Below are 15,494 nucleotides of genomic sequence, written 5' to 3' on the forward strand. Positions count from 1 at the left end.
GTCGTAATCTAGTGGCTTAAAAAATCATTTCTTAAAGATATCCAGCAGTGTCGTCCACATATATTAATTTTTAAAATAAAATTTACACGTGACACTTTCTGGCCAGCCGCCCTCCCCTGTGCATCCCTGACGTTTGGCGGGTGCTCTGGGCCAAATGTCAGGGATGGGGCTGGCGTTGTGTCCCGTATCTCCTCTGTGACGGATGACTGCAGAGGAGCAGAGTGCCAGCTACTGGTCCTCAAGTGGGGTCCCAGCCGTCTCTGATATGAATAAGCGTTTGGAAAGCGTTCTCAGCACAGACTTGCTCCACAACTTTGCCCCACTTCCTTTCTGCCTTTCCGGCATTTTCCTAACCACTCCTCAGTGGCCCCTCTCCAGCAGACCCCCTCTGTGCACCCACTGGCATCGTCCTCCCTTCTCTGCTGTTGGTTTTCTCCTGGTTGTCCCATCTCCTGCCCGGTCATTTGCTTCCTTACAGACACAGCTCAGGACTGGCGGCCTCCGTGCCTGTTACCCTCCTCCCGGCCGAGCAGTCTGTATGCCTCCCCCTCAGCACTCTTGCATAGAGTTCATGCGCTCTTGTCTCTTTGTGACTGATCTCTTTGCCAGTTTTGTGCATTTTCTTCCAAAGTGGATTTCAATCTTGGGAGGTCATTTTTTGAGTACCTGAGTGCTGGGTGCTTGAGAAGCAGCCATGGATGAAAGAACCAGGTTCCTGTCCTGTAGGGGCTCACGGTCTACAGAGTTCCGGAAATACTGCGTGACTCAGAAGAGTCTCAAAAGGTGTATGCGCAGGAGGCTGTTTTACCCTTTCTCTGCAGTTAAATAGATGGGTCTGTGTGACCTGTTAAAATCCAGGCTGCCAGAACCGTGCAGCCGGATGCTGTCGGGTGGACGCTCATCTGCCCTGTGTCGGAAGCTCCCGCCATACCCACAGCTCTGCCATTCGGCCGGGTATGTCTTCCCCCGATTGGCCCTATGCACCCTGAACACAGAACCAGGTTTCTGTTTTCTTCATTTCCCATCTGTGCTGCGTGTGGTCCTTCTGCGCATGAGCGGTGCACGCCCGCTCCACAGGCGGCTCCCGGGCAGGGTCACCAGTGCCTGAACGATACCTGCCCTGTTTAGAGACAAGCCCCCTGTGCTCACGCCTGGGTGTTGCGGCAGCATCACCTTACTCTGAAACGCATGGTATGGTCTCCGTGCTCAACTGGTCGAGGACCCAGGGGCAGCACTGCTCTGAGATGCAGCTGGACTGTGGCCTTCTCAGGCCACAATGCCAGTCGTGTGTAACTCTGTATTGTAGTCCCGAGTTAACTTTTCTTGTACAAAAGGCACGGTTTTGCTCCCCAGTGCTTAAAAACAAGAAGCTACCCGTCTGTTGCTACCACCGTCAGCACCCACCCCAGTCAGGATATAACTTAAAGTGACATTCGTTATAACTCACACTCACCAAAACATAATTTATAGTAAATCAAAGACTGAAAAACTGACAGACCCACAATAAAGAGAGGTTTGAAGAAAGGAGCTGATCATTTTTATTCATGTGATGTGTGTATCTGCTACATGTTTGGTTTTGTGTCTCTGCCTTCAGATAGCACTATATCAGGCATTTTTGTTAATCCTTCTCAGCACTTGTGTCAATTTTTTTTTATAGGATACAGAAAAGCAAAAGGGAAAACAAGCCATGCCTGAAAAACATGAAAATGAAATGTCTCAAGTGAAACAGAAAAGCAAAAAACTCTTAAATGTTAAGAAAGAAATCCCAACAGATGTGAAACCCAGGTAAGAAAAATGAGTTCAGAGAAATGAGGTATGTAAAAGAAGTTACTGGTGAGAACCAGGTAATGTTTTCGTTTGCTTGGTTGGTTTTTAGGGGGGGGTTGGCAACAAAAGCTGCATACCTCATGATGTTCCTATGGGGTTTTTTCTAATGCCCAGTGTTCACTGTCGCTGGTGAGGGACAGCCACATGCTTCCGATGTCAGAAGTATAAAAGGCAGAGTTAAAGCTACTTGTGAAAATGGAGGAGGAAAATGTAGGTTGGTGATCTGTTCCCAGGCAGAGAGCCATTTCACTTCTGCACAGAGATGGCCTTGGTGGTTTAGCCGCAGGTACGAGCGTAACTTCTCTCAGCTAGAGCTGAGTCTGCTCACTAACCCAGAGCTGCTGTTGGGGTCTAGAATTCTGTGCTGTAAAACTTGGGAGAACTTATTCTTAACCTTAGAAAAAACAGTGCTCAGGGCAGATGTGACTACCGGACAGTTCTACCATGAAGTAGCTCCCGTCCAGTTCCCGTGGGGCAGGTCCTGTGGGCCTCACAGGGAGGGCGACCTGCAGAATGTTTCCCCAGGTCAGTGAATGAGTTGAACTCTTGGGTTATTCGTTGCCAAGCTTACTTCGTACTTTCACTAAACGGGTCTGTCTAGTAAACTACTTCTAGTTTCAGTGTGGTTAATGATGCCCTTTCTAGCTCGGCATATAAAAGGCCATCTGCGTGGAAGCCAGTATTTGCCTTCTTGTGTGGTAAGTGGGCGTCGACCCAGGAAGTTGAGGGAATTAGGTATAACTTGATAAAGGAAGACATTTATCATTAGAATTGCCCTTAGCTTTGCGGGTCTGTTCTTACTCTGATTCTAGGAATAAAACTTGAGCTCTGCAGAAACATCAATAAGCTAGACTCTCTGTCCCTGGGTTGTACAGCTTAACTCGACAGGGGCCGTCTGTTCTGTGGAACCAGAAGCTAATAAGAAATTAGTGATTACTGCAGTAAAATTTAACCTTGTCCCTGAACTTATGCAATAACACAGGATATGGCAGTGATTAGTAACAGAGTATTTATACCTAAAAGTCACCCTTTTGTGCAAAATGTCAGTTTAAGTGACCTAACCCCACGATTCGTTGAGAACGGTCTGACCCAGTTAGAAGCAATGTCAAGTGGAGTAATGGCTGATACACTTGAGTCTCCCGAGACTCAGTCTCAGCCTGAGGTACTTTGGTGCTAATGTTCTGCCACCCCAGGGCAGGAATTAACCCTCGTCTAGTGACTAGGGATTATTCTTCTAGACCTTTCTCAGGCTTAGTTGACTGATCAGATGTTTTAAAGTAAATGAAGCTAAAAAACCCAAATTATGAAAAACCCTAGTTTCTACATATGCTGAGATTTTGTGAGAATGGACAGTTATGCTATCATTCTTATCATAAATTTTAAAACCCAGCTTCTAAGAATTATCTTAGTGAAACCATTTCGTAGGTGGCTGTCACCAAATCTGCCCTGTTTATTCTCCTTGATGCCTGAGGTCAGTATTTTTAAGACAGATCGTATGTACATGTTAATCCTCTCATCCCTCTTCCATTGATTTCTGTCATGTTCTGATTTTTTTATGAAATAAGTTAGCCATTAGCAGATTTGACTTTGCAAGTTTGTAAACGACTCCACTTGATGCCCCCTGACTTTGCAGGGATGTTGAGTTTGCTGGTAAACCCAAAGCCAGAGCTGCCTGCTCTCCAGCCCCTGTTAGGAGGCAGTTAGAGTGTGGTTAACTCATGTCCCTTTGATGTATAGTTAACAGAGAAATCATTACCAGAAGACAGTTTAAGCAACGTGCTCTAAATTGTCTTTTGTAACTGGAGAAATCTATATCAACCCTGGTCTTCTTATCTCCTGTATCTAATCTCTTTAAACTCACTGATCTTGTTTTGTGTTTTTCTGAATTCAGGGATAAAAGTATTGAGTCAGAATCTTTTAGTACCTCAGTCAAATTCAGAGTTCAAGACCTTTTTTTAATAACCAGAAAGGTGGCCCCTGAATAGAGCCATTTGCTGTCTCCACTCGGGTGTGACAGTAAATGCCCTGTGCTGTCCTGCGCTGATCCCGCCCCAGTGACACCTGACGTTCCTGTCACCTAAGAAGTGCTCTCAGCGTGTTATATGTGATTCCACATATCTGAAGGAAATAGGTGCACACTTTTAAAAAAGAGATATTAATAAGGCATATATTATGACTTTCTTTTGGAAGATTTACCTGGTGGGGGAAAAGCATTTACATATCAGTTGGCCAAAAAGCTGATGTTCTAATAGTAAAATCTATGGGTTTAGCTCACATTCGCTTTATCAAAGATTAGTCTTTAAATATTATCAGTGTTGCTGGAACATTATATTATATCACCTCCAGGCCAGAAGACCCAAATCCTTAAATGCTGAAGAATTCATTTTCCTATAAGTAAGTGGTAGTAAGCCAGAGGAATGGCTCCCACGTGGTCTTTGCCTGTGTAGCCCCATCCTCCCTAACTCCGAAGAGTTGACTTCGAAAAAACCACTAGGACTGTGGGGCAGAGGGTTACAGGGCAGAGATCTTGTCACCCCTTTTTTTTTCCAGCTTATACGCTGTAGAAGTGGGTCTGTAGACCTCCAGAAGACTGTATTTTAGGTCAGAGACGCCAGGGAGTGAGAGATGTCGGACACTAAAAGGAGACCAGGAAAGGCGCAGGGCTCCCTGGTTTAGGATACCAGCTATCCATTGATTCTTTTGTTTTCTGTTTATCAACGTATGTTTACATAACTTAAATGTAATCATCTAAAGTAAGCAAAACGTGTGACAGAATCATTGTACCCTCTGTCAGAGGCTGCTTGAACAGTGCACTCGGCTCAGGGCCGTGGGTGCCACAGTGCACACACCGGCCTCCAGGCCCTCGGCTCTGGGAAAGCCCTCACCTTGCCCTCAGCTCTCTGCCTCCCCTCTTCCCCCAGACGGGGGCATGGACCGAGTATGACACGCATGAGCGTGCGTCAGCATCCCAGCTAGCTTTCTGTTCTTCTCTCTTCCAAGGAATCACCTGAATTAAGTTGGCCCTTATCCCTTTTATTCAGAAGCCTTAAAAAAGGCTTCTTGGTAGAGATCCTCTGGTTTAACTTAGGAAAGTATGAGTCAGCAAAAGTAAAGTAGTTGTCTGGCACCTTTTTTCTTAAAAACCAACTAACTCCACAGTGGTGCAGAGTGAAGCTTTGTATAGACAGTCCCCAGCCCCACACTTATAAACGACTTGCTTACAAGCAGTTCACACCCACCCAGCTCCACCACCGCCACTACCAGAGGTCTGGGTGTCTCTGTCAGGGGAGCCTTTGTTTTTTAAAAGGTGGCGTTTTTAAATAACCCTGTCAGTCAGAAGTAGAAGGGCAGACGATTTCCAAAACTGCAGTGTTAATAGTCTCTCCCGTAAACGGATTTTTTCACGTCAGTTTGTTATCCCACCTGAAATTCTACTTATGTGGCTTAACCGAACCCTTCGAATTTTTGGCTAGCTCATACACTAATTCCAAATATACTAACACTTTATTATAGAAAAATTGTGAAATATAAAGAAACAAAAGAATGAAAATGGCCTTTGACCTACCACCTTATAAAGTGTTTGTAAAGAGCCTCTGTTAAAATTTATCTGTGTAACAGACCTACTAGAGAATGGACTTGAGGATATGGGGAGGGGGAAGGGTAAGCCATGACAAAGTGAGAGCGTGGCATGGACATATATACACTACCAAACGTAAAATACATAGCTAGCGGGAAGCAGCCGCATAGCACAGGGAGATCAGCTCGGTGCTTTGTGACCACCTAGAGGGGTGGGATAGGGAGGGTGGGAGGGAGGGAGACGCAAGAGGGAAGAGATATGGGAACATATGTACGTGTATAACTGATTCACTTTGTTATACAGCAGAAACTAACACACCATTGTAAAGCAATTATACTCCAATAAAGATGTTTAAAAAAAAAAGCTATACATTTAAAAAAAATTTTATCTGTTTATGAAGTCATGCTTCACGTACTGTTTTTTCATCTGCTTACCTTCTTTGCAGGGTGGGGGGTGGGGGGGGTGCCGGTGCTGGTGGTGCCGTTGGATCTGGAAAGCCTGACCCTTTCTGACCTTTGCACTCTGGTGTGGACTAGCGTGGTCTGTGCCTGGCCCCGAGCCCAGCAGAAATTGGCCGCCCCCCCCCAGGGAGTGCGAACTTGGAGGGGCAGTGGTAGGAGGAGGAACCTGAAGGGTGGGGCTGGGGGCAGAGCGGCATGTGGGAATCACACGCCTGAGGGCTGGGGCACTCAGGCTGGGGCAGGACGTGCGCTACAGTGGAAAATGCCAGACACGTACCCGTTTTAAGAATATCTGTGTCGACCGGTGAACTTTGTAATATTTTCGATGAAAAGCAAGCTATTGGCTCAGCCTTAAACTGACAGCTTTGCAGCCATCACCAGGAACCCAGTGGAGACGCGTGATGATTTTTGGAATTCTCGTCAGGGGCCGCTGGGTTCTGTCAGCTGTGTCCCACTGTTCCCCGGGAAGACGTCCTTTTCCTGGACTGTGTCAGCCCAGCTCCTGTCAGAGGCCTCCCAAGCCTGCGACTTGATCTTGGTGGGCGGCACAGAAGCAGCTTTGTAAAAAAGGTTTTTAGGGTCCATGCATTTCCATTGTTCACCAGGCTACTTTACGTGGGCCATCTCCCCAGTTCATTTCTCCTAGAGATTGCTTCTCTCGGCACATTTTAATGTCTTCTTCATCAGGCTGTGGAAACTCAAAATAGCCCAGCTGCCGCCCACTTTGCCTTGCTGACAGGAAGGTCAGAGCCAATTCATTGTCCTCTTTATATATGTTTGTTATGTTAAGCTTACCTCTAAATATTTTAGAAGAAATATACTCTAAATAGATTAATAAAAATAGTATTTTAAGTCTTTGTCTAAGATGAACCCTGAGTTCAAGAATAAAGAATATTCATCTCCCCCACTCAGCCTACACCTTAGGCAAATAAAGCAGTCCTGCTATTCTGCCATGGGCTCTCGGGGTTTTGTAGGTCACCCAGGGACTTAGCCCTGGTCAGTACACAGTGTTCGTGAGAAAAATGCGTTCAAGGTTTTGAGTAGCAGAACCTTTTTTCTAAGTCTGAGACCCTTCAGAATCTCCATAATTCCGGAGCCCCACAGGCGGTCTAGCTGCCGGGTGAGACAGACTCACCAGCGGGATGACTGCACTTAGTACCTCCTGAGTGGCTAGTCTGTGCCAACAGCTTCAGACACCTTCTCTGACGCAGGTGTTCCCACCCATTACATACTATTAAACAATGGATCTCAGTTCCTTGTCCGCACTCCGAATAGCAGAGGATAAATCTGCAAGTGCGAGTCTCCTGAACAGTACTGGAGGTGCTTGGAACGCGGCCAGCCCTCGGGACTGTGGGTTGATAATGCCTCAGGAGGCCAAATGAGTAAAAGAAGGTGTTGAAATTTTAGAGGGATCAGTGACTCCTCCTCTCTGCTCTGAAACAAAGGGCTGCGTTTGAATGTTCCACCTGTGATTGTCTTTCAGTTCTTTAGAGCTACCATATACCGCCCCTTTGGAAAGTAAACAACGTCGAAATCTCCCAACCAAGATTCCTCTTCCAACTACATTGACAAGTGGATCCAAACCACGAAATTCCCAGAAAACAAAAGGTATTTTCATTTTTCATCATACAGATGCCCTAATGATTCGTTGTGTTGGTAGTTGTGAGTTGGCAGTAATCAGTCAGTAGTTACCAGTCATAGGACGGCTACGGTTGGGTTCTCATTCTCATTAGAAGAGAATGGGTTCTTTGAAATTGGCCCGAAAGAAAGGCATTATCCTCCATAACAGCCTTCTTTTCTGAATTCTCTACAGGTACAAATAAGTTAGTGGATAACAGGCCACCTGCCCTAGCAAAATTCCTCCCAAATAGTCAAGAACTAGGCAACACCAGTAGCTCAGAAGGTGAAAAAGACTCTCCACCGCCAGAGTGGGATTCCGTGCCCGTTCACAAGCCCGGCAGCTGTAAGTATGGTGACCTGGAGACCACGGGCTCTCCGCACCCACAGCCCACCCAGCTCTGGGCCGGAGAACCGCGGTGGGGATGGCCGGGGCACGTATTGCTTTAGAAGGAGACCCAGTGTCTAGTCTGCCAGAGCCGGCTCGCAGCAGCCAGCAAAAGCTGCTGTTCAACAGTCTGCTGGTCGTTAAACTGTTGCAGCTTAATCGGCCGTGGTGGGAGTATTTACACCAGAGAAATCGGCAGACGATCCAGAGGGCTAGTCAGAGTGTAGGGGGGATGGAAGGATCTGCGTAGAGCAGTGAATCACCCAAAGTACTGCCTCCTGAAAGCGTCAGCTCAGCAGCCCTTTACCTGACTAGTTTCTCATACATTTACACTGTAACTGCTTTTTGTAAACATGCAGTTTATTCCCAGTTTACCCACATCTTTTCCATAAACCTATGTTAGTTCTCTCACTAGCCTCTTGACCTCGTTCCTCCGGTCAGGCCTGCAGGAAATTGTGAAAGTAGCACCGTCTCCTAGAAGAGGGTGGAGGTCCTCGCCCTCTAGAAATTTAAGACCTGGAACAGAAGATGACAGAGAGCAGCACAGTTGAGGGCCTGGTGGCAGGGCTTGGGGGTCAGTCCCTTAGGGCTGATTTGTCTACACTCACCGAGGTGTCAGAACGGCCTCCGTTTGGCCCATTTGTGCCAAAGGGAAAATGAGAGTTGCGCACCAGGTTTGAGGCGAAGGAGGCTTAGAGAAGAGGGGGTGGTGAGTTGAATGAGGGCGAGGAACTCGGAAACTCGGGTGAGGTGTGCGTTAAACACGCACCTTTGTAAATACATACTGGAAAGAGATGCTCCCTGGGTTAGAACCTGCAGCCCCGTGATTGCTGTGAAACTTTCTGGTGCCTTATAGTACTGTATTTTTGCCTGAGATGAGAGAGAGAATCCAAAACCCCTGGTCATTCAAGAAGTGTTGAACAAGTCTCTGGGTCGTCCTGGTGTCCCGGCTGATGCTTTTGAGTCCTTGGGTCCCCTCTGAGGTTTCAGCTGGATATTGGTCCTCAGCTTATACCCTGGGATTGGGGTGGTTCCTGCACAGAGGAAGCTGCATTCCAGTGTAGGGAATAAATACCATGTGCCCAGGGAGCCCGTTTCATGGGGTTGTCTGGGGCGCAGTGAAGTAAACGCAAGCCGTGCCAGCCTCAGCACCGACACAAGCCCGAGGGGTATCCTGCAGGGAGAGGGTGTGGGCATCAGGTCAGCAAACCCTGGAGCAGGTGAAGAAGGGGTTCTCCACGTAAGCACGGGTGAGAGCGGGGCGGGTGGAGACGGGTCGGTGGATAGGTGCCAGGACCGTGGGGGAGGGGCAGGGAGAGTCACCGGGGCGGGTGCACGGTGGCTCCGGAGATGGGACAACTCCGCCTTCGAAGAGAAGGGTGCTTTGTTTGGCGGGGCGCACCATAGATGTGCGAGGTCGTACCTTTTTCTGATACAAGTTGTGTGTTTCCATTCGGTGAGTGTAGAATCAGTATTCTTTTGTGACACTGAAAGTTTTTCTGTTTTAAATTTTTAAAACAGCTGTGCCTTAAAGGGCAGCAGGAATATAGTAGGAGTTCCTATCCTTGTAAACCAGGGACCACACCAGGTGGGCCCACGGAGTGCGGGGGTCATCCTGGAGGAGCTGGGGGTGTTCTCCTGGGGCCGCACCTGCGCAGTTCGGACCTGTGTGGAAGATCAGAGGCTTTCAGGTCCCGGCAGAGCCTCCACCTGCCCGTCCCTGAGGGGCGTGGAGAGGCCTCCTCCCAGCCTGAGGTGTGGGAGGGAGAGGACCACGCCCTCCGGCAGGGCCTGCAGAACGCAGCCGGGAGGTGGGTCACAACGGTGATTCCGGGAAAGGCCCAGAATGCAGAGAGAGACACGACTTCCCTTTTTTTCTTTAAACAGAACACGTATGACAGCTGTAGGTTCTTCTTGTTAGAAGCACTTGAGTCCTGCATAGCACCAGCTAGAACGCCAGAAGTAACCAAAACTGAAGGGTAAAAATCCAAGTATCACATCGAGACCCTTATGTTTTTAACTTCCAGACCCTTTGTTTTTAACTTCCAGCTACCGACAGTCTTTATAAACTCTCTCTGCAAACCCTCAACGCAGACGTCTTCCTAAAACAACGCCAGACCTCGCCGCCGCCCAGCTCCCCGTCACCGCCCGCCGCCCCCTGCCCGTTCACGTCCCGGGGCAGCTACAGCAGCATCGTCAACGGCAGCCCCGGCAGGTAGGCCCGCAGCCCCCGCCTGTGCCGCGCTAATCCGGTACTGCACCCCATAGGTGGGAATCCTCGGTGGCCGCAGACGGCCGTCCCTTGTCGCCTCTTCTCTCAGCGGGCTCAGCGCCCTCCCCACAGCGCCGCCTTCCCACCCGTCACCCGTGCCCAAGGGGCACCAGGGTCATGCTCTAGGCCAGGAGCCGGGAGCACACTCAGCGAGGACTGAAGACCCACAGCAGCTGCGCGGTGGGCAAGGAAGTGGGTCTGCGGGTCGTTCCCTCTGGCCTGTGGCGGGACCTGGAGGAGGTCGGAGCCTAGCATGGAGGGCTCCTCCAGGCAGTGACAGTGACCCCCATGGTGATGACACTCGAGCAGGGGCCGCCTGTTCCCGCACACGCGGCGGCGCGCGGCCCAGCCCACGGCCACCTTGCCCGTGTGGGAAGAGGCAGGAAGCCCCGGGCCTGGTGGGCACTGGCCGCCGGGGCCCTCGCACAGGGGCTGCTCACCTGCCCACACGCTCCGCTCCATCCAGCTGCCCGGCATTCCCTCCAGGACGGGGCTGCCTCCTTTCCCGGCCCCTGCCTCTCTCCCGCACCTGGAATTTTACCTTTCTTCCACATTCCTTCCCCTCCCACCCCGTCCTCCCAGGCTACACAGCCTCAGGCCACAGAGCATTTCCTGAGGCCTGGCCAGGCCCTGTTGGCTGCCCAGGGCCGTCCCTGGGACATGTGCCCGGCGGGCCTCCGTTGGGGGCATTGCCCACGAGGACTGAGCTGTTCTCTCCTTGCTTCTTCCCTCAAGCGATTCTAAAACAAAGCATTCAAACGGAAGCAAACACAAACTGACAAAAGCAGCCTCGCTCCCGGGCCAGAACGGCAACCCCACGTTTGCTGCAGTCACGGCCGGGTACGACAAGAGCCCAGGTGAGCGGCTTGGCACTGGAGCCCGGGCACCGCTGGGCCTCGGGCCTGGTGGAGGTACCTGCGGCCTGGCTGCTTTGATTGACTCGGAGCCCATTGTTACAGGTGGGAACGGCTTTGCTAAGGTTTCTTCAAGCAAAACAGACTTTTCCAGCAGCCTTGGCGTGTCACACACTCCCGTTGACAGCGATGGCTCAGACAGGTACGTTTGGCCCTTCTTACCAGGGGAGGGCAGGAGGGTTTCCCAGGCCAGTTTAGCATCTTCTATCGTATGTGTGTTTCGAGGCGTTTGCCCCTAGGTGACAAGCAGGTGTTTGTCGGAGGCGGTCAGGAGCCTCTCTGTTGGGTGGGGCAGAGCCCCGAGTGCCAGTGCGTGCTCCCACCTGGCTCCCTGATGGGAGGAGGGGCCGCGACATGTTCTGGCCCAGCGGAGAGGGAGACAGACTTGTGTTCCACCTTCTGAGTCTCTTCTGATCCTTCTCCGTTATCATGGTTGTTGTGAAAAGGATGTGATCTGATCATTAGAAGTAGAAGAACAAAAACGCACTCGAGAGGAAGGACACGGAACAAATTCTAGGCAGTTTATTATAAATTATTGGACAGGCCACCTCTCTGACCCAGAGCAACCACAGTGGCCTGGTGGCATGCAGCGACTGCCTCGGTTCATTTTCCCAGATAAATAACGATGACAATAAGATTATAACTGTCAGTAAGTAGAGTCCCAGTTTTACCTGCTTGACACTAAAAGGAAATTAATCCTAGATTTGAAATAATTTTTTAATAAATCTTCCATTACCAAAAGGGAAACAAGGAAGAAACGCCTCTTTTCTCTGCATGACACTTCCGCTGAGCCAGGCCGTCAGCTCACGACAGGGTAGCCTGGGCTCTGAACTCCTCCGTGCCTCCCTCCTTTGTGTTATGGAAGGTGTTTCCAGTCCCCACTTCTGCCTGTAATACGTGAGCCCCCAGCTGAAGCAGCGCCTCCTGTGTATGAAGCCGTGCGTGATGGATCTGTCTCCACTAACCATCACATTTTTGTGTGTTGCATTTTCCTCTTATAACGTTCAGCTCGGGTTTGTGGAGTCCCGTCAGCAACCCCAGCAGCCCTGACTTCACACCCCTCAATTCGTTCTCGGCCTTTGGAAACTCTTTTAACCTAACTGGTGGTGAGTGTTTAACACTAGACCCATGACTAATGAGCCTGTGGACAAGGACGGAGGGAGGATAAGGTCCACTTTCATGTGTGGAGGAAAGTACGATGGTCATTTAGTGGACATTTTTAAAGGATGCGTTTCCCTGTATCAGTGCAGTCAGGCGGCAGCAGATGGGCCGACTTCAGGGAAGTGGGTCTGTCCGTGCTCTCGTGGACGCAGTCTGGCACAGCTGCCCAGGTGTGAGGAGGCCCAGCGAGAGGCCCTCAGAAGGGTCCTCTGTCCGCTCGGCACCCCAGCCTGTAGGTGCGGTGGTCTGCTCGATGCTCTGCGGGTCCCCGCTGGCTCGTGTTGCGCAGAACTGACTTAAGAGCTGCAAGAAAGGATTCTGCGTCTGAGATGTGACTCCTGGCCATGCTGGGGCTCTTTATTTTTCTTGCTGTCCAGAATTAGGGGCAACTGTGTGAATTTCACATTAGCTGTGATCGTGATGTTTGCACTTGACCGTCCAGTGATAGGTGTGGGTGAGGTATTCAGACGGCGTGCTGGGGTCTGGAGAACAGCACCCCGCACCCTGTTTTCCCCGAATGTGGTGGGAGCTGATGGAGGGGGTGGGATGGCTCCAGGTGAGCAGCGGTGGGATGTGGACCCCTGAGGGGACGCCCCACCTGCCCCGGGGAGCACGGCCACATCCAGCACGGACTTGCCTTTGCTTCCTCACCTCCAGAAGTTTTCAGCAAGCTCGGGTTATCGCGATCGTGCAATCAGGCCTCACAGAGGAGCTGGAACGAGCTGAGCAGTGGCCCCTCATACCTCTGGGACTCTCCAGCGACCGAGCCCAGCCCTTCTTGGCCAGCCAGTTCCGGTTCCCCGACCCACACGGCCACAGTGAGTACTGGGCTTGGGCCCCACCCGCTCACACGTCATCACTGCCGTCGCTGTCCCTTGGGTGGTGCTGACAGATATAAATGACAAACAGCAGCTCGGAAGGCGTGGGTTAGCGCTTTCACCACCTCTGCTGCTGTGTCTTCATTTCTGCCAAAGTGACCATCACTCTTCAGAGCCGTGACGGTCAAGAAGTTAGTTACAGGAGGAACAGCTGAGCAGCTGGGGGTTGACGTGTGAATCCTCTCACTTCAGCCTCTCCCGACTGAATTAGACCGCAGGGTGGCTGGTGGCCCGTCTCAGGTCCCACCACCTCCAGAGTCAGACGGTGCCAGAGCTCGGCGCGTGCCTGATCCCGAGCAGCACCCGTGTCTCGGCTGGAGCTTCTCTAGAGCGCATCTGTTTGCTTCTCAGCTAAATTGTTCTGCAGAGATCATGCTCCAAAATAGTGTTCTTACCAAGGAAAATGATTACTGGTTTCGGCTTTTACAAAATCGTGACAGACAAATATGACCCCACTGTGATGACTTCTTCATCCTCAGGAAAACTAAATTGATTAGATGTGCACGGTTTAATGGTAGATATTTTAGCTTCATAGATTCCAAAGTTTGTCTTCACTTGTAATCATTCTGTCCTCAGTTTTACAGTCATCTTAACCATTCTTTAAAACGGGGTCAGTCACAGGGAGGGGTAGGGGGAAGCTGGGACGAAGTGAGAGAGCAGCAGGGACATATATACACTACCAACTGTAAAATGGATGGCTAGTGGGAAGCAGCCACGTAGCACAGGGAGATCAGCTCAGTGCTTTGTGACCACCTAGAGGGGTGGGAGAGAGACGCAAGAGGGAGGGGATATGAGGACATATGTATACGTATAGCTGATTCACTTTGTTATACAGCAGAAACTAACACACCATTGTAAAGCAATTATACTCCAATAAAGATGTTAAGAAGAAAAAAAAACGGGTCGGTACCTGTTGAGACTTTGCAGGCCGTTACTTCTGGTGCAGCCTGTCCAGCTCCTCCCTGGGTGCACAGGTGGCAGGGCCAGCTCCTAAGCACACCGCTGAGGCCGCATCCCCCGCCCCGACTTCAGCCGCAGAAGCGGGCGGCTGGACTCGGCCCCCCGGCTGTGGCTTGCCGCCCCTTCTTTAAAACATCAGAACCGTGCGCCCAGACTCTGAGGTGGCTTCATGTATAAAACATTTGTTTTAAAATAACTAAAGTGAAAGAACCATGCGGTCTAGCCCATTCTTAGCATAACCGTCACCGATTTGCCACCTGCCTGCCTCCCTCGAGCCTGACGCTCCCCGCTGTGTTTTGTTCCGTCAGCAGATCCTCGGCAACACCAGCAGCCTGTGGTCCTCCACTCCGTTCAGCAGCTCGATCTGGTCCAGCAGCCTACATAGCACCCTCCCCTTCACCAGCCCTGCCAACGCGCTGCCGAGCATCGGCCTCATGGGCCCCGAAAGCCCCTCCGCTCCTCACACACCCTCCGCCCCCAGCCCCGCCGACGACCTGGGCCAGACCTACAACCCGTGGCGGATATGGAGCCCCACCATCGGAAGGAGGAGTTCCGACCCCTGGTCTAATTCGCACTTCCCTCATGAAAATTGAAATTAGGCAAAAGAAAAAGAAAAATGTGGGGGCCCCTCGTCTAGATCATGATATGCCCATTTTCGAGACATCTTTTTAAGGCTCTTTCTTAACGCTAGAGCTTCCCAATCCCCACCCTCATCTTTGCAAAACAGACTCAAGCAGGGCAGGCTTGTACCACTCGCTTCTTTCAGATCTTTCTTGCAATTATGATAATATGAGATTTGCTGTTGTGCTTTTAGAGAAAAGTCTGGACTCAGCCACAAACTCTAATAAGACCTGTACATCTGAAAACCTTAACTGTTATCAAGTTTCCACCACTTGTCTTCTTCCATTCTTTATTTATCTGTATGAACACAAATTTGACATTACAGCTAAGGAAATAACTTGAGTTGATTCAGAAGTCCTGGCATGTGACAATTTTATTAAATTACCAAGTTTGGTTTTTAATAATTTCACAATATTATGCGCCAAGATCTAATTTTAAAAACGTATGAGGACTTTGTGCTGAAAAATAGAGTATTTTTTTAAAATAAGGCTGTCTCGGTTTAAAAGCAGATTACAGAAATGTAAGTCAACTTTAAGAACAGTGAATGAATGTAAAAACATTCGGTTGAGACCATACGCATTTTCTGTGCTGTTTGTACTTGAGGTATGTAACATTTGTATACCTGAATTTATTTTAAAGATAAACTGAAATGCACATAGCCAAGTCTTGAGATACAAGATTGAATGTGTATTTCTTAAAAATACAACTTTGTGTTGTACTTTGAAATAAATGATGCTTTTTTCAAAAGCCTTGAATTGTTGTTGTTTTTTTTTTTTTTTTACACACAAGATGCATGTATTTAGATTCTCTCACACCAA

General features: G+C 49.8%; 1 protein-coding gene across 11 annotated transcripts in view; it reads left to right on the forward strand.

Moving 5' to 3' along the window:
- TMEM131 (transmembrane protein 131) overlaps nt 1-15,423 on the forward strand; it is a 221,942-nt gene extending 206,519 nt beyond the window's left edge. For 8 of the 11 annotated variants that reach the window (XM_089922708.1, XM_089922712.1, XM_022599216.3 and 5 more), the window contains 9 exons: nt 1,658-1,785; nt 7,349-7,473; nt 7,679-7,828; nt 9,920-10,085; nt 10,878-10,999; nt 11,102-11,198; nt 12,065-12,162; nt 12,875-13,035; nt 14,364-15,423. In XM_089922708.1, the coding sequence (XP_089778834.1) occupies nt 1,658-1,785; nt 7,349-7,473; nt 7,679-7,828; nt 9,920-10,085; nt 10,878-10,999; nt 11,102-11,198; nt 12,065-12,162; nt 12,875-13,035; nt 14,364-14,648 (1,332 nt within the window). In that variant the 3' untranslated portion in view covers nt 14,649-15,423. Of the gene's footprint in view, nt 1-1,657; nt 1,786-7,348; nt 7,474-7,678; nt 7,829-9,919; nt 10,086-10,877; nt 11,000-11,101; nt 11,199-11,798; nt 12,041-12,064; nt 12,163-12,874; nt 13,036-14,363 lie in introns of those variants that run through there. The other 3 variants (XM_022599217.3, XM_089922706.1, XM_089922710.1) reach the window with 3 other exon arrangements.
- The last annotated feature ends 71 nt before the right edge of the window (nt 15,424-15,494 follow it).

This window comes from Delphinapterus leucas, chromosome 13, assembly GCF_059928025.1.
Source record: "Delphinapterus leucas isolate spDelLeu-1000000601 "Yukka" chromosome 13, BTC_Dleu_Yukka2, whole genome shotgun sequence".
NCBI classification, from domain to species: Eukaryota; Metazoa; Chordata; class Mammalia; order Artiodactyla; family Monodontidae; genus Delphinapterus; species Delphinapterus leucas.